We start from the raw sequence: 20,096 nt of genomic DNA on the forward strand, positions 1-20,096 counted from the left end.
CTCAAGGCTTTTGGAAAAAGCCAGCTTGAGGGGGATGAGAGTAAGAGTGAGTGTTTAAAGAAGCACTTCACCCATCCTGTAAGAAAAAGTCCATTTCTTATCTTGCGATTCTTTATCCATACACTGATACACAGTAAGACTTTTTCTTTTGTGACATGAGTTTTAAGAGCATTTTCATTTGGGCCATGCCGAAAGGGTTAAGTTAAAGATAGAGTAGTCTACAATAAAACCTAGTTTCAAATGGGACATTTATTGCAAATTGAGTGCAAAGCTTACCAAATAAAGCTTTTAATATATCAAATTTGGTATACTGGAAAGAAGAGGGGGAAAAGTGATTTGTAAATATACATGTTGACACATATTGTAGTAAAGAATAATTAAACTAATTGGTTTTAATTAATATTTGTCAAATTCATAACCGAGTCTGAGAAATCTTTCGACAATCACACCAAACTTCTGTTGATCTCCCAATTGCCGCACAAACTCCGAGGTTCCCTAAACTTTTACTGGTTTTAGTTAAGCCAAATCTTTCTCAGTCCATCCAATCATAGAACAGATATACGTGGTAACGATCACGATTTTATTGCTACAATTTCTCCTTCAACGTATTGAAGGTTTACGTACAGTTTGCTCCACAAGCATTCAGTACACAATTGCTGTCTACAAAGGCATTTCTCTTCTAGCAATTTTTTTTTGTGATCATGGCCTTTCTCGGGAATTTCCAAGTTCGCCTCGTCCTGTAAGATTTTCTATGAAAACACAAACACAACTTCACTGTGTAAAATTCACCACCTGACTTGTACCTATTACCTTATTGATACAGCTGTAAACTTCCAGCATCCCTCAACTGACGAATCAACAGTGATAAATCTGTTATGCTGGGGATGTGGAATCAGCCAGTTCGGTGATCGATCCTCTTCATTGTTCAATCTTTTCAGTCTTTTCTTTGCGCCCAGGCGAGAATTTGCTCCTTATCGAAGCAGGCACAAATTCCCACACCAGATGCCACCCTAACACAACCAGCATCAGCGCGAAACCGAGCCCCACCGCTACCCAGATTCTGTTGTCCAGCAGGAAGATGAGGATAACTGTAATGATCATGAAGCATTGGCAGGGTAATCCGAACTTTGCGAACTCCATGAACCGGTAGTCTCCCGCAGCATAAACCATCAGGTTGGTTTGGTAGCTGTAGGGCAGGGTGAATCCTGCACTGGCGCCAAGCATCACAACCACACTCATTCGCGTGGGAACGACGCCCAAGGCGTCTCCTAGGTCCGCAGCGATGGGGTACATGATCGCCGCCGCAGCATTGTTGCTCACTAGCTCCGACAACAGCGCCGTTGCGATGTAGATGGCAACGTAAGAAGCTCTCATCCCGCCGATTGATTCGCTGATCTTAATGAATATATCGGCAATAGCTCGGGCAAGTTTGGATTTCTCCATGCATGTACTGAAAGCGATTGCGAAAGCTATTGTAGTATAAACCCTCCAGTCGATGCTGTTGCGCGCTTGGTCGGCGCTTAGACATCTCGTCAACAACATAAGGCCAGATGTTAAAATTCCTGCCGTGAACAGGTTGATTAACTCAGTACCCCCAATTGAACTGCTCACGATCTGAGTAGCGATCATGGCTGCTCCCAGAAACAATGCCACCCACATCCGCGACTTCTTGACAGGCGATGATTCGGGCACGCCGGAAATCAGACTGAAGGCTGCGTCGTTCCGGTAGCGATGCCCGAAATTGGATCCCGTGTCGAGTAAGAGCACATCCCCTGCTCGTAGCTTCACATCGCGGACATCCATCGACAGTCTCTCGCCCTGGCGGTGAATTGCAAGCACCACAGCGTCGTATTTGTTTCGGAAATGAGCCTCACGAACGGTATTGCCGACCAACGGACTTTCGGAGGCAACTGATGCCTGCGGTCAGCGCGTTCTCGTAGAATGTTAGAGCTCATTACTTGTCACTCTGTAAAACAATGTTTGAGAGCTACTCTCTAACTGAACCACTTTGAATTTCAGATAAAATTACCTTGACAAGCTGCCGGTACAATATATCGGCCCGAAGCTTGGACACTTGCGGCGCTTGACTGTGCTCTAGGCCGGAAATTTTGAGCAGAAAATGAACTCCTTGAACGCCACCAGCGAACCACAGAGTATCTCCAAGTTCGACAACGGTGTCGTCCTCAATGAATTTCAAGTGCTCTCCGGACTGACGATCAATTGCCAGAAGGGTAAGCCCATTGATGCCTCGAAGTCCCGCGTCGTAAACAGTCTTGCCCACTCCTTTAAATCTGTTCGTCACTTTCATACCTGAGCATTTCAGATCCACAATGTCAATAAGGATCCTGCCCCCAGAAGATGTGAAAGAATAATCTTACAGAAGAGAATTGTGGTCCAGAAAAGTAGTATCAGCTTAGTCTGAAGGATCAAGTTAAAGTTTGAACCTGTTAAGTACTCTTTTTCCAGCGCCTCATCGAGCTTCTCTACATCCTTGAACACCGCCTTGACCTCTGGCTTCTGTAGCACCTCTTCGTTGTCTCCTAGCAGCACGAGTACATCATTAGCGTTCACTACCATCTCACTTAAGGGACCGGGCTGGTGCGTTTCGCCTCGCTTCAATCCCAACACAGCCACATCGAAGCGTTTGCGAAAGTCAATCTGATCCAAGGTTTTGCCTATGATGTCCGCTCCCTTCCTCACCGACGCCTGACCATGTCAACCGTAGAACTCAGCAGAATTAGTGTATAACAAGCTTCGTCGTCACCACGTCACATTTGGATTAAACCCCAAAAGCAGTTAGCGAACGCTGCAATGGAACTTGGTGAAATAGAAAAGGCAATTGTACCTGCATAATCAGCGTCGAGTCCTCGACACTTCCACACGATCCGTTTTCCAAGGCAGACGGGTGCTTTTCGCCTTGAAAGTTAGCACGCTTTGAGCCGCTGATGGCTTCGTTCGTCAGCAACTCTAATGAAAAGGCCTTCGAGTAAAAGTGGGCTTGCTCCAATTCTCCGCAGAAGTAGAGAAGATCTTCAGGTTCTAGTAAATACTGAGGACCAACCGCATGTGTCACTCGCCCCTGTCATCAACCAGAGAACTCGGGCATATGTTAGATGTCGACAACCTCTGTTCAAAATCTCAATTGATGAAGTTTACCAGGGACTGACGTATAAACTGCAACGCCGTAAAATTGAGATTTACCTGCCGCTCAACAGCCACCAGGAAGAGGCGTTCCATGCCTTTGAGCCCCGCTTCGCGTACAGTGTTGTTAGCCACGGGGGACTCCGGAGGCACTCTTGCCACCAGCAACAAATCTGAGTGGCGTTTGGTTTCATCCGAAGGGAGTAACCAGTGAGACGCTATCACCGTGAACAGGAATCCGCCGATGCAATACACGATTCCATAGGGAGTAATGTCGAACATGCCGAATTTCGCATCACCAGGACGTTTCAACTGAGTGTATCGCTTCTCCTGAAGACTGGAGATTACGAAGTTAGTGGAAGTGCCGATCTGGGTGAGGGTGCCGCCGAACACAGCCGCATAGCTGAGTGGAATGAGGAGCTTCTTCGGGGAGATGCGATTGCGGCGACCCCACGCGATCATGATTGGGATAAGCAGAGCCACAATGGGAGTGTTGTTTAAGAAGGCGGAAGTAATCGCCACTGGGATGAACATCCTAGTGATGGCCCAGAATGGACTCGTTGCCTTCCCAAGCAATAAATTGAGAGCTTTCTCCATGCCACCAGTCTGGCCAATTCCCTCGGCAACTACGAAAAGGATGACCACCGTTAACACACCGTTTTGAGAAAATCCTTCGGTGGATTCCTTCACTGTTATTACACGACACGCTGTGAGGAAGCCCACCATCAGGGCGAAGACGAAGTCAGGGCCTACCCAATCACCCGCCATAACCACGAGCCCCGCTATCAGGGTCGCGAGCACCAAGTACGACTCCCATCCCAGCTGCACCATCTTGTCGCTCTCACGCCTCAGTTCTCGACCCTGGTCATTCACATTTTCCAACAATTATCGAAGCGGATTAGACACACATCGAACACCGTGACAAACAAGGTTGTCAGGACATGGTCACACTATCCCCGCACCTCCACACCCCCCAACGGTTCCAATTCAGGCTAAAGCGAAACGAGAACGACCATGCAGGGCTACGTCATTGGATTTATAACAAGCCAGACCTCGCTTAAAAGCTTCAATCCCACCACCTGGTCTATGTGAAGCACCTCACCGAGTTCTCAGCTGACTCAACAAAGTCAAACTCGAACAGACAGTTCATGACACAATTCAGGAGACTGCTAATCATGAAACCGAACCAGCAATATAGTGCAGGCTTTGCTCCAGGTACCACACCAAGGTCCAGAACCTCACCTAGCGAAGATCATCAGAAGCCAGCCGCAATCGAAAGATAAAGAGACCCAGTGATCCAGTAACCTGGAACATACAGTAGAACTGCTTACTGGTCGACAAAACAACCGACCCACCCCGACGAACCGACACCGAAGTAGACGGATAAGCAAACTAGGGGAACTGGACTCGAACCATCATCAGCATCATCATCCTCGTGTGCTGCACTAACTCTGTCCTCCTCAAGGGAATCATCACTAGAAAAAGCAGTTCGGCAATGTCGTTAGAAGAATTGTATTGTAATATATACGACAGTGGGTGGTGCAGCAAGTACGTCTGTGCAGGAGGGAATAAGTACCGCCTTGTACTGAGCAGGACAAAAGCACTGCGACATTCCGGAGGTCAGGGTTTCGATGCATTGGATCTGGACCTCCCCTGACGCCGTGGAATCGAGGAATCCGGATTCCGTCGCTGAGTGGGGCGTTTGTAGTCGCCGAGGGGGTGGTTTTGATTGACTCAGTGTGAGAAAACCACATCTCTTCCTGCTCCCCACGATAAAGCGGCATGCTCCTGGTCATGACTCCTGTGTAGGTACACGCCGCACTGTAGCCCACTGGGCATTCTCAGGTATCTGGGCAGAATGTCAAAGCTCTCTTTAACGTGCAATTTGCTTGCATTCTATTTTGTATGATTATATTTACCCAGATCATGTACGTCATGGATCTATTTGTGAGCGTTGAGAGTCTTAAACCGAAAACGTGGGTAAATAGTTGTGTTTTTTTTTCTTTTTGGATTGTGTTGTGTACTATCAAAGTGACCGAATAGCAGTGTGAATCAAATGGAGTTTTTAGCAGAGATTGTGTGTTGTGTTGGAGGTTGGATTGATCAGTGTTTTTGTATAGAAAGTGTCATTCTGAAGCACTGTTTCTTCACATGTGGCAAAATTAGTAGGCAATTGAAATACTATGAAATAAATAGTATATAAATAGACAAAAGTTTCATTATTTGAATCTTATGTTGTTTTAGTTTAAAATTATAAACAAAAAAATTAGTATTTATAGGAAATCAAGATAAAATTAAACCCAAAAGTATTAAAGATATATTAAAACTCAATGGTGTGGCCTAATAAACTTCAAGTCAATATGGGATTAATTCTATATTAATAGAAAAGAAAAATACAAGAGTAGCATATAACTTGTTGGAATTTTATTATATATTTAATTTAGACTCTTGATTTAAAAGCAATGGTCAATAATTAGGGCGTATTCATAATATAAAAACCCACCAAGGATATAATATGAAGTATTATTGTTGAATTTGATTAATTTATATTTTGTAAATATTTTTGTAGAGTATATTTATAGCAGACCTTCATTAAAAATTGATGTAGTCTTCTAAGTAATTTATTTACAACATCTAAAATATCTAATTGATTATCCTATATATATATATATATATATATACATACATACATATATAAAAAATTAAATAAATTTGAAAGAAATATCTTTAAAATATTATACTATAATCTTCTTCTTTTATGTACATTTTGAAAATAAAAAAAATCACAAAGAAGATTTCATAGTATAATTCTAAAATATGAATTTATACTCAAGAAAATTAGAATATATACATATATATATATATATATATATATATATATCAAAAAATATCACCAATCGTATAATCAATATAAGGAATTTTCACATCCTTATTATTAAAGTAATTAATTAGTCTAATATAATTAAGAAAACAAATACTATAGACTAACAATATAAAAAATTAAATCCTTTGAAAAAAAAAATTAAATAAATATAAATTTTAATTTAATTATGATTATAATATATATATATATATATATATATATATATATATATATATAATCATCTAAATGATTTTATCACATATAAAACCAATAACCTCAATGGGAACTTATTTAGCTAACAATAGATTTAGAAATATAGTCTTACTAAGCTTTTTAATTTAATCAACATGACATACAAATAATTATGACATATTTAACCTATGTAAATAATAATTTTTCATAAAAATAAATGTAATAAATCTCTTTGATCCTATATCTTATAAAATCACAAATCTTAATATTACACAACCCCTTTTTATTGTAGTTATTGCATTAACACACTAAACAATGTTACCAAAAAAAAAAAAAAAAAAAAAAAAAAAGATTTTTAATTTTTTAAACTCAGCAAAAACTTATTCTTTTAGAAATTAAAATTAGATTTAAAGTAAAGCATATAAAAATAATAAAATTTCCATATAATTAGCTAAGATAATTCAAAACATTATAACTAACTTTTAAATTAGATTAAATAGACATATAATTTAAGTACAAACCAAAAGAAGAAAATAAACTAATATGGCTTTAAGAAATAGAAAAAAATGCTTAAAATTATTGCATAATTTATAAACAATACTTAATAGAAATAATAATGTATAGATTTTAGAATAATTTACAAGCATGTAATGTGTTAAATTGGCTACTTCTCATTCAAATAAGATAGTCTTAGATATACATTGATAGAGCCTTAGTAGTCATTTTTGTGGCAATAAATTGCCTTAATTATTAAACTTTTGTTATATTTATGAAAACTTATGTAATATTACTCTTATATAAAATTCTAAAAATTATATATATATATATATATATATATATATATATATATAGATAGATAGATAGATACATGATATTGCTAATATCATGATAATATTTGCTATTGCAACTATAATTTAGTTCAATTAATGTTTTATTTATTCTTTATTATAATTTTATATACCTTTTATATATTTGAATAAAAGAAAATATATTAAAAATATTGACCATTATTTTTTAAGAACAAATAAATAAGTAAAACAATTTATTGAGTGGATAGCAAATTGTAGTACAAGTAGTAAAAACTATGGTGGCATTAGCAATATATATATATATATATACATATGGCTTATCTAAATACAATGAGATGTTTTTGACTTTAAAGAAGAAACATAAAACCACTTCTAAGTAAAAAGAACTTATTTGCAGTAGTATTATTTAATTTAATCTAATGATATAGAAATTAATTTTTTTAATATGTGAAAATAATAAAATTAATTAGATGTGTATCTTACATATTTTAAAATATTATGGATGTGGAAAAAAAATCAAAATACAAAACAAGATGATGTTGTTTTATAATATTATAAAACATTTAATCAAATTTGATTACTTAAAAATACATGATGGATAAAGAAATAGATGAAAGCTTATACTTAATTATGTCCTTTTGTTTATAGTATTTATTATTAAAAAAATATTGTATCATAAAAAATCTCATTTTGTTGATGCAACAATAAAACCTTGTAATAAATATTTTGTAATTATATCACATAAGAAAACCAAACAAAAATATACTATATTACAAAAACCTAAAAAATAAAAATTCAAATATTATCTAAATTTAAGTATTTCAAAACTGAAAAAAGAATATTATTTAAACTAATTTTATGATTAGTTTATTTCTACAATTTTTTTTAAATTATTAAAACAATAAAAATATGAAATATAACTTAAGTATTCTAAATTTTTTATATTAATAATATATACGATTCTTAAAATATTTATATTATTAATTAATATGAGTTTTTGACTTTATATATTCTATTAATATATAAAAATATAAAATTTTAAATAATAATAAAATTATATTTCTTAAAAAACTATAATTTCTAAAAAAATTATAATATCTTTAAATAAATTTTATACAATTAAAATTTAAATATTAATTTTTAATAAAATTGATAAATTTAAGTAAAAATTGTTTTAAAAATAAAAAATTTATGTAATATTCATCAAATTAACTTAAAAGTATAAAAACATGATACTAATGTTCATCATGAGACTTGTAAAATCTTTATCAAATATTATTTAATCTTTAAGATATGCCACATGGATAAAGATGCTACATATTCAAAATAAAAGAACAAGAGATCTTGGAATTCTTTTAATGCTATCTGAAAATTATAAACACATTTTTAATGTTGTGTTGATCATTTTGAAATAAATTATTTTTATAATATTTATTATTAAATAAACATAATATCAAATTATCATAACTAAAAGATGTTATTTTTATATTCATAGATAAGTCAAAATAACATTCAATTATATTTGTCACCCAACTAATGATATTCTAATTTGTTTTGTAATTTTTTTTTTTTCGTGCAAGATTTTTATAGTTCCTAATTTGAACTAATTTTTTATTCAAATCAATATAAGTATTATATATATATATATATATATATATATATATATATAGAAATAAAATTTCTTAACTTAATTATAAATACATGATAGTGATATAAATCTAACGGACATACAACTGAAGAAGGTTCGAAAAGATTCTAAGAGGTTCTAGAAGGTTTTAAGAAGGTTCTTAAAGATCCTAGAAGATTCTAATAGATTCTAAGAAAATTCAAGAAGGTCATAGGAGATCTTAGATCCTCTATTTGGATCCGCTCAAAATTTTGTGGCTTTATAAACCAAGTATGACTAATCACCTTGCTTTATCCTCAAAGATATTCAATTGAAGCATCTTGTGTTGGTTTGGTTGGATCCTTATTCTTAGGTTAAGCTTTATCTTGGTTTGCTCGATTATTTGAAAAGAATTTCCTTATGTTGTACAATTTTGAAGCATTTTTGGCAGCATTTGCAAAAATATTTGGTAAACATGATAAGGTTTATTCTTCAACAACTAAAATTCAAAGCCTTTGACAAGAAATGCATTTTGCATCAATATATACCTTAGATTTTTGATAATTAACATTTGATATAAATAAGGGAGAAGATTCATAGATGAGCCAAATTCATTAAGGATTAAGAAACAATATCAAGGACTTATTATTGTCTATGCTAGATCTTCAAACATTCAATGAAGCCATTACTCAAGTTGTGAAGTATGATAACCATTTATTTCAATGACGACAATATAAACATTGTTGTATTATGTGTTGTCTTGTTCAAGAATGCACCGGGCACCTAGCTACGGAAGGCGAGGTTATATTTCACAAGTATCAAAGAAATTCTAATAGGTTTCATACATACAAGAAGAATATAATTTGAATTTCAATTCAAAAGTGCTAAAAAACACTCTTCCTAGTAGCTTTAATCATACATGAATCCCAATTACCTTATAACTTTTATATTTAAGCAATTTAGATTTTTCTTATAAGCCTAAATCCTAATCAATGAGCTTTAACAAGCTGTAACATCTAATTTGACCGTTCACTTGATGTAAAATTTTGCATGCAATTGTCAATATAAGTCTTCTATATGCTCAAGAATTTTCAGCCCAATCCAACTTACAGATTGTGAGAAAACCTCCAAAAATTGCATTGATGTCACTCAGCCGCCAACTTAAAAAGTGAAGCAAAAATTCCAGCAGTGATTTTTCCTTCTCCAACTACCAAATTTAACTCAAAATTGGTTTGCAACTTTGATCTTTAAGTTCTTCAATACTATGCCAAATTTCACCTTCATCCGACTAGTAGATCTCTAGATATCACAAAAATCCTACCGAATCCCAAACTGGCAATTTCTGAAACCCTCTTGTGCTAAAAACCAAATATCTCTAAACCACACTATTAGATTATCATAAAATTTTGTATACACTTAGCACACTCAATAATCCAAATAGTATCAAATTTTGAACCATAGTTGCTACACAAATTGTCTGAACTAGCCAAAATTGCTAGCCCTAATTATTTTATATAAAATCCAAATCACCAATATAAACCTTGATTTTGAATAACGATTGCTAAGTCCTCAAAAACTCTCCAAAAAAAATCCTTATGCTTCTAGAAAGAAGTTCAAGCTAACTCTCAAATTCTATCCTTCGATCTTTGAATGAATCTCTATTTTGCCCCGGGCTATCATTTTAGTGGCCAAAGATCTGATTTCGACCCTGTCTCACAAATGGTCGACCCCCATGTATCAATCTAACCTATCCTAAGGATTTTTTAGCCCAATTCTACTCTCAAATTAATCTTAGTACTAACTATATTAATTATTTATCTCTTTTAACCTAATTTTATAAATTTATGGTCTTTCTAAGGTAGTAGAAGAGTCTCTACAACCTAGAAGGTAAAATTACTAACTAACCTTCAACCTACTAACTATTAAGATAATAAAATAATCTAAGAGGCTTTTATAAAAGCCATTTTTAGATACCTCAAATTATAATTGAAATAAGATAATTAGATATCAATTAAAAATTAAATTTTGATTATTATTCTACTATATAGTCATATTACATCATGACAATGTTCTTCAAATATGCCACATGTATTACCAATTGTTTTGCAACTTCTTCACCGTTCAATTCTAATGAGCATTTGGAAGCAAAAGATATGTCAATTGATGTAGTTTACTTCAAACATCTTTCTAAGTAAGAAAAAAAAAATCAAAGGGAATTTGGCCCATGCTTATATTGTGAAAAACTTGGCCACAAGGTTGATAATTATTCAGAGAAATGCTAGTGTACATATCGAATAAGGAGTGTAGCTACATCATCAAAATCTTTGCATAAAAATAAGAGCGTCTAGCCATAGTAGAGATCGTGCAGCGGAATTCTTCACTATCACAAACCAAAAATGTTCATATACTCTCTATTAGCCCTTTTTGTTATTTTACTATACATGTATAATTATGAGTCACATTATTAAGAATGTCATGCATTACTTGATTTAAAAGCCACTGTATGTTTTATTAACAAAGAATTTTTTACATCATACAAAATATGTATGGTCAAAAAATCCAAAGCTATACATATAGAAGTAATAGATGGTTGATCTTTATTCATTGGAGATGTCACTCATGAGACAATTCTTTTAAAAATAATTTTTGACAACCATAGCAGTTAAGTAGTATTTAACGTCATTAGATCACCATCAAGTTTAGTCATTTGAGGACTCTCATGGCTTGAAAAATATAATCCATGAATAAATTGGGTATCTGGAAAGTTAGAATTTCTTCTAGTAGATCATAAAATCCCTAGATCTATAAAAGGGCTAATAATATCTAACAAGCCAAAACTTAAATAATATTTATTTATTGAAACTAGAGCATTTGTGAAGGCGGTCAAACATGGCACTATGTTTGATATCTATACAAATCCACAACTGCAACTTGTGGTTGCTACAACAATAATTCTAGAGGTGTATAAGGATTTTACAGATGTATTTGAAAAAAAAATATGGACATCCTATTAAAGCATCACTCTTACAATTATGCAATTGACCTTCAAGAAGGTGCTCAATCACCATTTGGATCTATCCACAATTTATTCAGAATGAGCTTCCAACTTTAAAGGAGTACAAAGTTGAAAATCTAGCTAAGAATTTTATTTGACATTCCAAGTCCCTAGTTGGTGCTCCGATATTCTTTGTGAAGAAAATAGATGGATCTTTATGAATATGTGTCGATTATTGCAGTCTTAATAAATTCACAATAAAAAATTATATCTATTACCATTGATAACTGGACTTTTTGATCAACTTAGCTAAATAAATATCTTTACAAAGATTGATCTATGAGGTGCATATAACTCAATATGCATTAAAGAGGGAGATGAATAGAAGATAGCATTTTGTATCAAATATAGACATTTTGAATACAATGTCATACTTTTTGGACTTATCAATGTATCAGCCATATTTCAATATTTAATAAATGACATATTTTGTGAGCATCTCTCAAAGACATGAATTAAAAGATGATGTATAAACCAATGAAATTCGTGTCAAAGAAAGAATGACAAAATAGAAATAAAGAAGTATGTATATTAAAAGAAAATAAAAAGGCTTATTGCCAAAAGACAAGAAAACTTGAGACTCTTAAAACTAGACTAGAAGCAAGAAAGGAGTTGATAAGAGTGAAGATGGCTTCACTCTTGTCTCTATATATACTATCTAACTAGCGGCTATGTGGCAATATTCTATAAGACCTCTAATATGTGTTGACTTTGTAGGATACATGCCTTGAATTACAAGGTAAGTTTTTCTACAAGTGAGCCACATCGTTAGCTTGGTCTTTAAACTAACAACATGTGTGGCACATGGTCAACTTGTTGACCACGTTTCTAACCCAAAAAATTAATTAAAGACACCTATTATATAATTAACTTATTTTTACTTACTTTTACTTATTTCTATCTATTTATATATGTAATTACTGACTTACATGTGTATGTCTGTGACAACATCTCAACAACTTTGTTGTGATCTATTTGAATGATATTCTAAGCATTTTCAAGAATTCAAAAGACCACAAAAAATATGTCCGCTTTGTATTAAAAAGGCTACAAAATATTGGGCTATAAGCAAAATTAGAGAAGTATGTATTTCATGCACCTCAAGTCAAATTTGTGGAATATATTATTTCCAACAAAGGCCTTTTTATGGATCCAAAGAAGATACAAGCAATCATGAATTGGGCAAATCCATAAATTGTATGTGATGTCCAATACTTTCTTAGATTTACAAAATTCTACAAGTTTTTTGTTAAGAATTACTCCAAGATTTTTGCTCTACTTATATGGTTGATATGCAAGGACAAGCTGGACTAGGGTCTCGAAGTAGAGAAAGCTTCTCAAAGCTTAAAAGATGCTTTTATAATAGCCCCAATTTTGATACATCTAGATTTCAATAAGTCCTACTTTATGGAGATCGATGCCTTAGATTTTATATTGAGAGTAGTCTTATCACGATATTGAAAAGATGGCAAACTTCATCCAATTGCATTTCATTCTAAAATAATTTTTGGTGACAAAAATCAACTACAAAATCTACAATAAAGAGTTATTTGATATTTTGGATTCTTTTCAAGAATGGCACCACTTTCTTCAAGGAGCCTATCATCAAGTGACTATATATATAGATTATAAGAATCTTAAATATTTCATATCAACTCGAGTCTTGAATTATCACTAAGCACGTTGAAATATATCTTTATCACAATTTGACTTTTGCATCATGTATCAACTCAGGAGCCAATAAGAGTTATCAGATTTATTATCAAGACATTTCTACCTTGAACCAAAAAAAGGCAAGGCAACATATAATCAACAATGGACAACTTTATTAAAGCTTGAGCAATTTCATCTTTGAGCAACTAATGTATCAATGCTTTTGGATTTGTCATTTCGTGATCAAATTCGTTAAGCTTCAACCAAGGACCTTCTTGTTCTTAATATCAAGAATCTTGATAACAACCTTCCTAAAGAGTCTTATAAATTCAAGATTGAAGAAAACCTCTTCTTCTTTGAAGAATGTTTGTTCATTCCTGAAGGGCCAACTTGCTTGTACATTCTTCAAATATGCCATGACTTCCCTACAACCGGATATTTTGGATTCAATAAGACCTTGGAACTTTTTACTAGAGACTTTTGGTGGCCTAAAATGTAAAAGGACATTAAGAAATTCATACTATCATGTCATACTTGTTCAAGGTCAAAGAACCTTTGACACCAACTATATAGATTTTTTTAACTCCTTTCTATTTTAAGACAACCATGGTCATCTATCTCCATAGATTTTATTATAGATCTTTCACTATCAAGCTCATTTGATACTATCTTTGTAGTTGTTGATTGATTAATCAATATGACACATTTTATACCTTGTAAGAAGTTAATTAGTAGTGAAGAGATGGTAATTCTTTATTGACAATGTCTATCATTACTACGAGTTGCCAAATGATATTGTGTCGGATTGTAGGCCACAATTTGTATCAAGGTTTTAGAAGGCACTCTTCAAGATTCTTAAGGTTAACATCAACCTTTCTTCTATCTTCCACCCTCAAACTGATGGCCAAATAAAGCAGGTCAATCAAATTCTTGAGTAATATTTGAGGTACACTATCAATTATCGACAAGACAACTGAACTTCCTACTTGTCATTGGTGGAGTTTGCATATAATAACACAATCCATGCATCTATACAATAAATGCCATTACACTCAAACTATGGTCATCATCCAAAGTTGGATATGATAGAACTTTTAAAGTCGACAAATCCAATAATAAAGGAGTTTGTTACAAAAATGGCCAAACTTCAAGCAACCATGAAGACTCACGTAGAAAGGCCTCAACAATATTATAAGATAGTGGCAGATGAATTGAGTAAGGAACATCTATCATTCCAAGTTAGTGACAAAATATAGCTTCTTTAGTGCAATATAAAAACCAACAAGCCATGTGATAAGTTGGACTACCGAAGGTTGAAACAATTTGTGATTCAAAAACAAATCAATAATATAACTTATTGCTTGGAATTACCTTCATCCATGAAGATTCATCCAATCTTTTATATTTCATTTTTGAAAACGTATAAAGAATCAAACATACCAGATCAAAGACAATCACCACCTTCTATGGTTGAAATCAATGGTCATGTTGAATTTGAGGTAGAAGAGGTATTAGATTTAAGAATAAAACATGGAAGGCTTAAATATCTGGTCCATTGGTATGAATATGATATCAACAATTGCACTTGGGAACCAACTGGCAACCTTATAAATGTACAAATGAAGGTTCAAAAGTTCCATCAATAATACCTATCCAGATCAAAAGTAGCAAAATGAAGAACAATAACTTGATGAGATGGCTTCACTATGAAGATTCTTAGTTTTTGGCCTCATAAAGAAAAGAAGGAGGCAGCCTCTAAAGAAGTAATTTTTTCAAATGTTTAGAATAGTATAAATTAACAATTTGAGATCACAACCATAGCCTATTTATATTCTTTTGGTCTTATCTATTTTATTTGATATGGATAGTCAAGCGATAGACACCTTACTGGTCATACCATCTCAACTGAGTAGCTCGCGGAGATGACCTTGAGATGAAGAACTACTTAAACCATGAAGATGTCAAAGAATATCCAATAATAGGTTGGTAGTAATTGTCTTTGAAATAGAATCTGCCTATGAAGGATGTCCAGAAGAAGTGTTTACAAGACAATTCTATAATGAAGATACTGAAGTTCATGCTTGGTCACAAGTAAAAGGCTTGGGGCACTATTGATGGCCATAGGGGCCTATAAATCATTTGTCTTACAAAAAATAACTGAAATATATAGCAGACACTATACAATAGATCTTTAATTTCTTGTGCATATACTTACTTGGAACAACATTACTTTTCAAAGACCTCGAAGCTAAAAAAATGACGTGATGTCACAGATATACAATTGAAGAAGGTTCAAGAAGATTCTACTAGATTCTAAAAGGTTCTAAGAAGGTTCTTGTAGATTCTATAAGATTCTAAAAGATTCTAGAAGGTTCCAATAAATTCTAAGAAGATTCAAAAATGGTATAATATTAAATTATATTGACTATTGCCAAAGACAAGAAGACTATAAAGTCTTGAAACAAGACTAAAGATTAAAAAGGTGTTGACAAGAGTAAAGAAGACTTCATTCTTGCCTCTATATATACTACCTAATTAGAAGCTACATGGTGATGTTTTATATGACCTTTAATATGTATCCAACTTGCAAGACATATATTTTAACTTGCAAAGCATATTTTTTATATGTGTACCACATAATTAGTTTGTACCACAAACTATCAATACATACAACACATGGCTAACTTGTTGGCCAAGTTTCTAACTTATTAATTGAACACAAACATGTATAAAGTCAAAATCATATTTATAAGATATTATCAAATTTATTTACTTTAATCTACTTCCAACTTATTCATATTATCTCAATAATTATTGGAATATATATATATATATATATATATAATAGTGACAATACAATTTATCATAAAAAATGACTAACATATAGAAATTAAAATCAACATAATGGTTATAGAATCAATTTTGTTATGACTTACTTTTGTACTATATTTATAGAAAAAAAGACAACATCATTTTAAAATATATATATATAAATTACTAAGAAAATAAAGATGTGTAATCTTGCAATAAAGTAATATCAAATTAGAATTTTTAGAAATTATATATACTTCTTTTTTATGATAATTATATATTATATATGAAATTTTATATAAGGTATTAATTTCTAATATATGTTTATTTTTTATTTTCAACTTGTTTTTATTCTAATGACCTTAAGAGTATTTTCAATTAATCAAAATCTTTGAATTTTAATTTTAATAAGAAATAATATTAAAAGATTATTAATAATAAATTTAATTTTTTATGAATTAATCATATCTTAAACTAATTATATTTTTTTCCATTTAATGCTTTATCTTTAATTTAAAGCATTAAAATTAAATATTAAAATTTAAACTATTAAGTAGATATCTCCTTTGTAATGCATGGACATTCTCCCCTCCTTCCCTCCCATGTTATACCAATAATACACCACTTCTACAACTTTTTCAGCAAGTTAAATACTAATGAGGTTGAAAGGTATCAAAACAACTCAAAAACAGCAGCCTACAACACATGAACATCAGCATCATAAAGCTAAATAAAGAAATGAATTAATTGAAGTATCCACATAGCAATTCTACTGGATAGACACTTCTCTTTCATAGAATATATTGTTTGCTTTAATTTGCTTTTATGTTGCTAACCTTCATGTGTTGTAGATTGTTGTTATGTATTGTGTATCATGTTTTGATACCTTTTAACCTCATTAGTGTCCAACTTGTTCAAAAAACTTATAGAAGTGGTGTATTGTTAGTGAAGCAATGAGGGGGCAGAGGTTACCTATGTATTAGTTAAAAATATTCTTAACATAATGTAATGTTAGGTCTTTGTAAACTTATCAACTAGTAGTATTTGAAAGATTCTTGAGAAATAGGATGAAATATAGAATAGATAAATTCGTTAAATTTAACTAGAATAAATTTTAAAAAATAAAATTTGAATGATGATATATCAGTTGTTTTTACATGAAGATTTTTAAGAATTTTTTTAATAATTAATTTATTATATTATAAATTAATTTTATATTTAAATATTTTTTTAAAAATTAAATACTTTCATATCCTAATCTATCAAGCCAATATAATGTTTATTCTCTTTACATGAATATTTTGAAAATAATATTATAAATAAATAATAAAATAATAAAATACACATATTTATTTTCTGTATTAATCAATTATAATATATTTTAAAAGGTAAAAAATATGAATCAAGAAATCATGCATAAAAGATGTAAAAATACATTATTAAATATAACATATTAGATGAGATTAACACTTTAATAAATAAATAAATAAAATGGTTTTAATAAGATATAAACATTTTTATGTCAATTTATTATTATATAGATGTAACATTGATGATGCAATGTAGATTCTTTATATTGACTTGTAAATTCTTAAAATATTCATTAAAAATAACAAAATTACGAAATTGTTAAATTTATCCATGTATTAATTAGATCAACCCACCCATCATCATTGGTTTTTTTTATCAATGTGGATCAAGCAGAGAATTTGTTGATGATAGGTAGGAGAAGTGAGTCGATTTAGTAAATGCTTGGGTCAATTTAACAATCCCCTAAAACTACCAAGGTATACATAATATCATTGAGAGAATTTATGATTTTAGATATTTTAAGATAAATTTATAATTTGAGAAGAATTTTTACCCAAAACTCAAAGTTGGTTTTAGATGATTTGTAAACACTAGTATAAATATTCCATGTATTTTTTTTGGTTTTTTACATATAACGAAGGACGGTTGGTTACTTTGACCACTAATCAACAGACTAGGGTATGCTTGAAGGACCCTTGCATTCCAGGATATCCTTGATAAACAACTTCGACTTCACAATGGAGAGGGTTCCATGGCTGGAATGTAATGCTAGGTCCCCGTTGCCATATCTTGTCTACTTCGTATCAAGTGTAACGATAACGCTTTTAGATTGAGGTGTAAAATGTGTATCAATGATACTAATACACAGCAGCAGATCTAGAATGCTGACTCGCACCTGGGCATGAGCTTTGGGAAAGTTCCTCCTCCTGCAGTCCAGCGAAGAGTTTCCACAGACTTGATGTCTCTCACAAGAGAGGGTTCAGCACTTCAACGACCTGCTGCAAGGCCATTGTTCCAACTCAGTGTACCCTAACACATTCCTATTCGCAAAAGAGGAGGCGCTGGTGTGATCGTCTAGGCAGGACGCAAGAAGGTCCCAATTGAATCCATCGCTAAAGACTACACAAATTGAAGAACCCACCAAGTGCAACAGGAATCCGACCTTATCGTGACCATTGACGATTGCGTTTACGTTTTGCCGGGCATTCCAATCCAGATACAGCACATCCTGGCGCAACAGCTCCCACGCAATATTCACGTCAAAAGTGCCCTTCTTCAGCGACGATCCGGCCCCCCGCGGATCGCCCACGTCGAAAACCTTCACAACCCCTCTTGCTAATCCTTCCTGCTCGGGCTCCCACTCAATCCCAAGCACTCACCACCACCTATTTAACCTCGCCCCAGAGCTCCCCAACACGCCCTGCCCCGGGTACCAGATTCCATATGTTACCCCGTCCAGGGTATCAGATCCAATATGTTCCCGTGTCCCGGGTACGATCTTCCCATTCCAGGGTACCAGCACCTATCCACACAGCCCTAACGGCCATGCCATACTAGCTTTGGTCTTATATTAAATATTAAATTTTAATATTAGTTTATCTATAGTAATTTTTTAATTTGTAATTTAAAGTATCTTAATTGAATTTCTAGTATCACATTCTATGAAGTTATTTTAACTATTTGACTGCGATCCTGATTATCATTAGTTAAACCCCAAAATTAGGTAGAGGAAGAAACACATGGAATACAAATTAAATCTTTAATATCCATAAAAAATTGTATAAATCACATTCCTACAATATCTTCTTTAAAAAGAATGTGTAGAATGTGATCAAAAAAATATTTACTTAAAAAATGTTTCTAACAAAAGAGAACATACAAGAAATACACACACACAAACACACGTATATATATATATATATATATATATATAATATACAAAAATCAATCAATTGATTGAAAATCGAACTTTGATTCAAATAGAAGAAGACACCTTGTAAAAAGAATTAATTGTTCTACTTCTATGGTATAATTTGATCACCACTTGGACTGAAATGTCTAAAATTGTGTGGCGATGAAGAAATATTATACTATTCAGAGTGCTTTATTCTAACACTACACTAAAATATCATTATCATTCAGAATTGCTTGTTGAAAAATATCCAATCATGTGGCATAATGTTTTTGAATTTAATTAATTCTACACAGATTGAATTCATGTATAAATAATATGTTTACAAATCATACAATTCCATGTCGTTGTTGTTGTTTTTTTTGTTGTTTGTTTGTTTGCTTTTATTTTTTATTTTTAAATAATACATATTATACAAAATAAAAATTTCAGTTAGGTTAAATGATTTTACATTTTTTTTTATATAAATTTAAATATCAGAAAATTCCAACTTATTTCAAGTAGTATCACAATTTATTAGAAGAAAATTATTTTTCAATTTTATATTTTTTTGAGAATTTTTACTAAATTTTATATCAGACTTTTTACTGGTTTTAATGTATCTTATTGAATTGATTCGCTTTTAGCTGTATTTTTATTTTTTTATAATTTATTAACGAAATTTTCATATGTGTATTCTATTGGTGATTTATTTTTACATTATAATTGTGGAGTATTTAGGATTAAAAAACAGATTTAACAAA

At 32.2% G+C, this 20,096-nt stretch overlaps 2 protein-coding genes across 2 annotated transcripts; both read right to left on the reverse strand.

Annotated features, from left to right (window-relative positions):
- Positions 1-559: 559 nt before the first annotated feature.
- Positions 560-4,544, reverse strand: LOC112277263 (putative sodium/sulfate cotransporter 3). Its single transcript, XM_024509396.3, has 6 exons — positions 4,384-4,544; positions 3,202-4,002; positions 2,846-3,079; positions 2,445-2,706; positions 2,030-2,310; positions 560-1,917 (listed from the first exon to the last, which is right to left on the reverse strand). Exons 2-6 carry the CDS (start codon positions 3,970-3,972, stop codon positions 919-921), a joined length of 2,547 nt encoding a protein of 848 aa, XP_024365164.1. The 5' UTR covers positions 3,973-4,002; positions 4,384-4,544; the 3' UTR covers positions 560-918.
- A 13,476-nt stretch (positions 4,545-18,020) lies between these two features.
- LOC112277253 (chlorophyllide a oxygenase, chloroplastic-like) lies at positions 18,021-18,988 on the reverse strand. The gene is made up of 3 exons (XM_073531298.2): positions 18,958-18,988; positions 18,604-18,815; positions 18,021-18,439 (listed from the first exon to the last, which is right to left on the reverse strand). Exons 1-3 carry the CDS (start codon positions 18,986-18,988, stop codon positions 18,407-18,409), a joined length of 276 nt encoding a protein of 91 aa, XP_073387399.1. The 3' UTR covers positions 18,021-18,406.
- Between the last annotated feature and the right edge of the window lie 1,108 nt (positions 18,989-20,096).

This window comes from Physcomitrium patens, chromosome 25 (genome assembly GCF_059467195.1).
Source record: "Physcomitrium patens ecotype Gransden chromosome 25, ASM5946719v1, whole genome shotgun sequence".
NCBI lineage: Eukaryota > Viridiplantae > Streptophyta > Bryopsida > Funariales > Funariaceae > Physcomitrium > Physcomitrium patens.

What these genes read in the sequence shown, in the direction of transcription:
- LOC112277263 (XM_024509396.3), bottom strand. Translation starts at nt 3,972, where the DNA reads ATGGTGCAGCTGGGATGGGAGTCGTACTTGGTGCTCGCGACCCTGATA. An exon ending in TGGTGGCTGTTGAGCGGCAG is followed by an intron (nt 3,080 to 3,201) that starts GTAAATCTCAAT and finishes GGTTGATGACAG; the next exon opens with GGGCGAGTGACACATGCGGT. An exon ending in TGTACCGGCAGCTTGTCAAG is followed by an intron (nt 1,918 to 2,029) that starts GTAATTTTATCT and finishes CGCTGACCGCAG; the next exon opens with GCATCAGTTGCCTCCGAAAG.
- LOC112277253 (XM_073531298.2), bottom strand. Translation starts at nt 18,988, where the DNA reads ATGGCCGTTAGGGCTGTGTGGATAGGTGCTG. An exon ending in GGCTGTGTGGATAGGTGCTG is followed by an intron (nt 18,816 to 18,957) that starts GTACCCTGGAAT and finishes GGTGGTGGTGAG; the next exon opens with TGCTTGGGATTGAGTGGGAG. An exon ending in TCGTCAATGGTCACGATAAG is followed by an intron (nt 18,440 to 18,603) that starts GTCGGATTCCTG and finishes ATGGCCTTGCAG; the next exon opens with CAGGTCGTTGAAGTGCTGAA.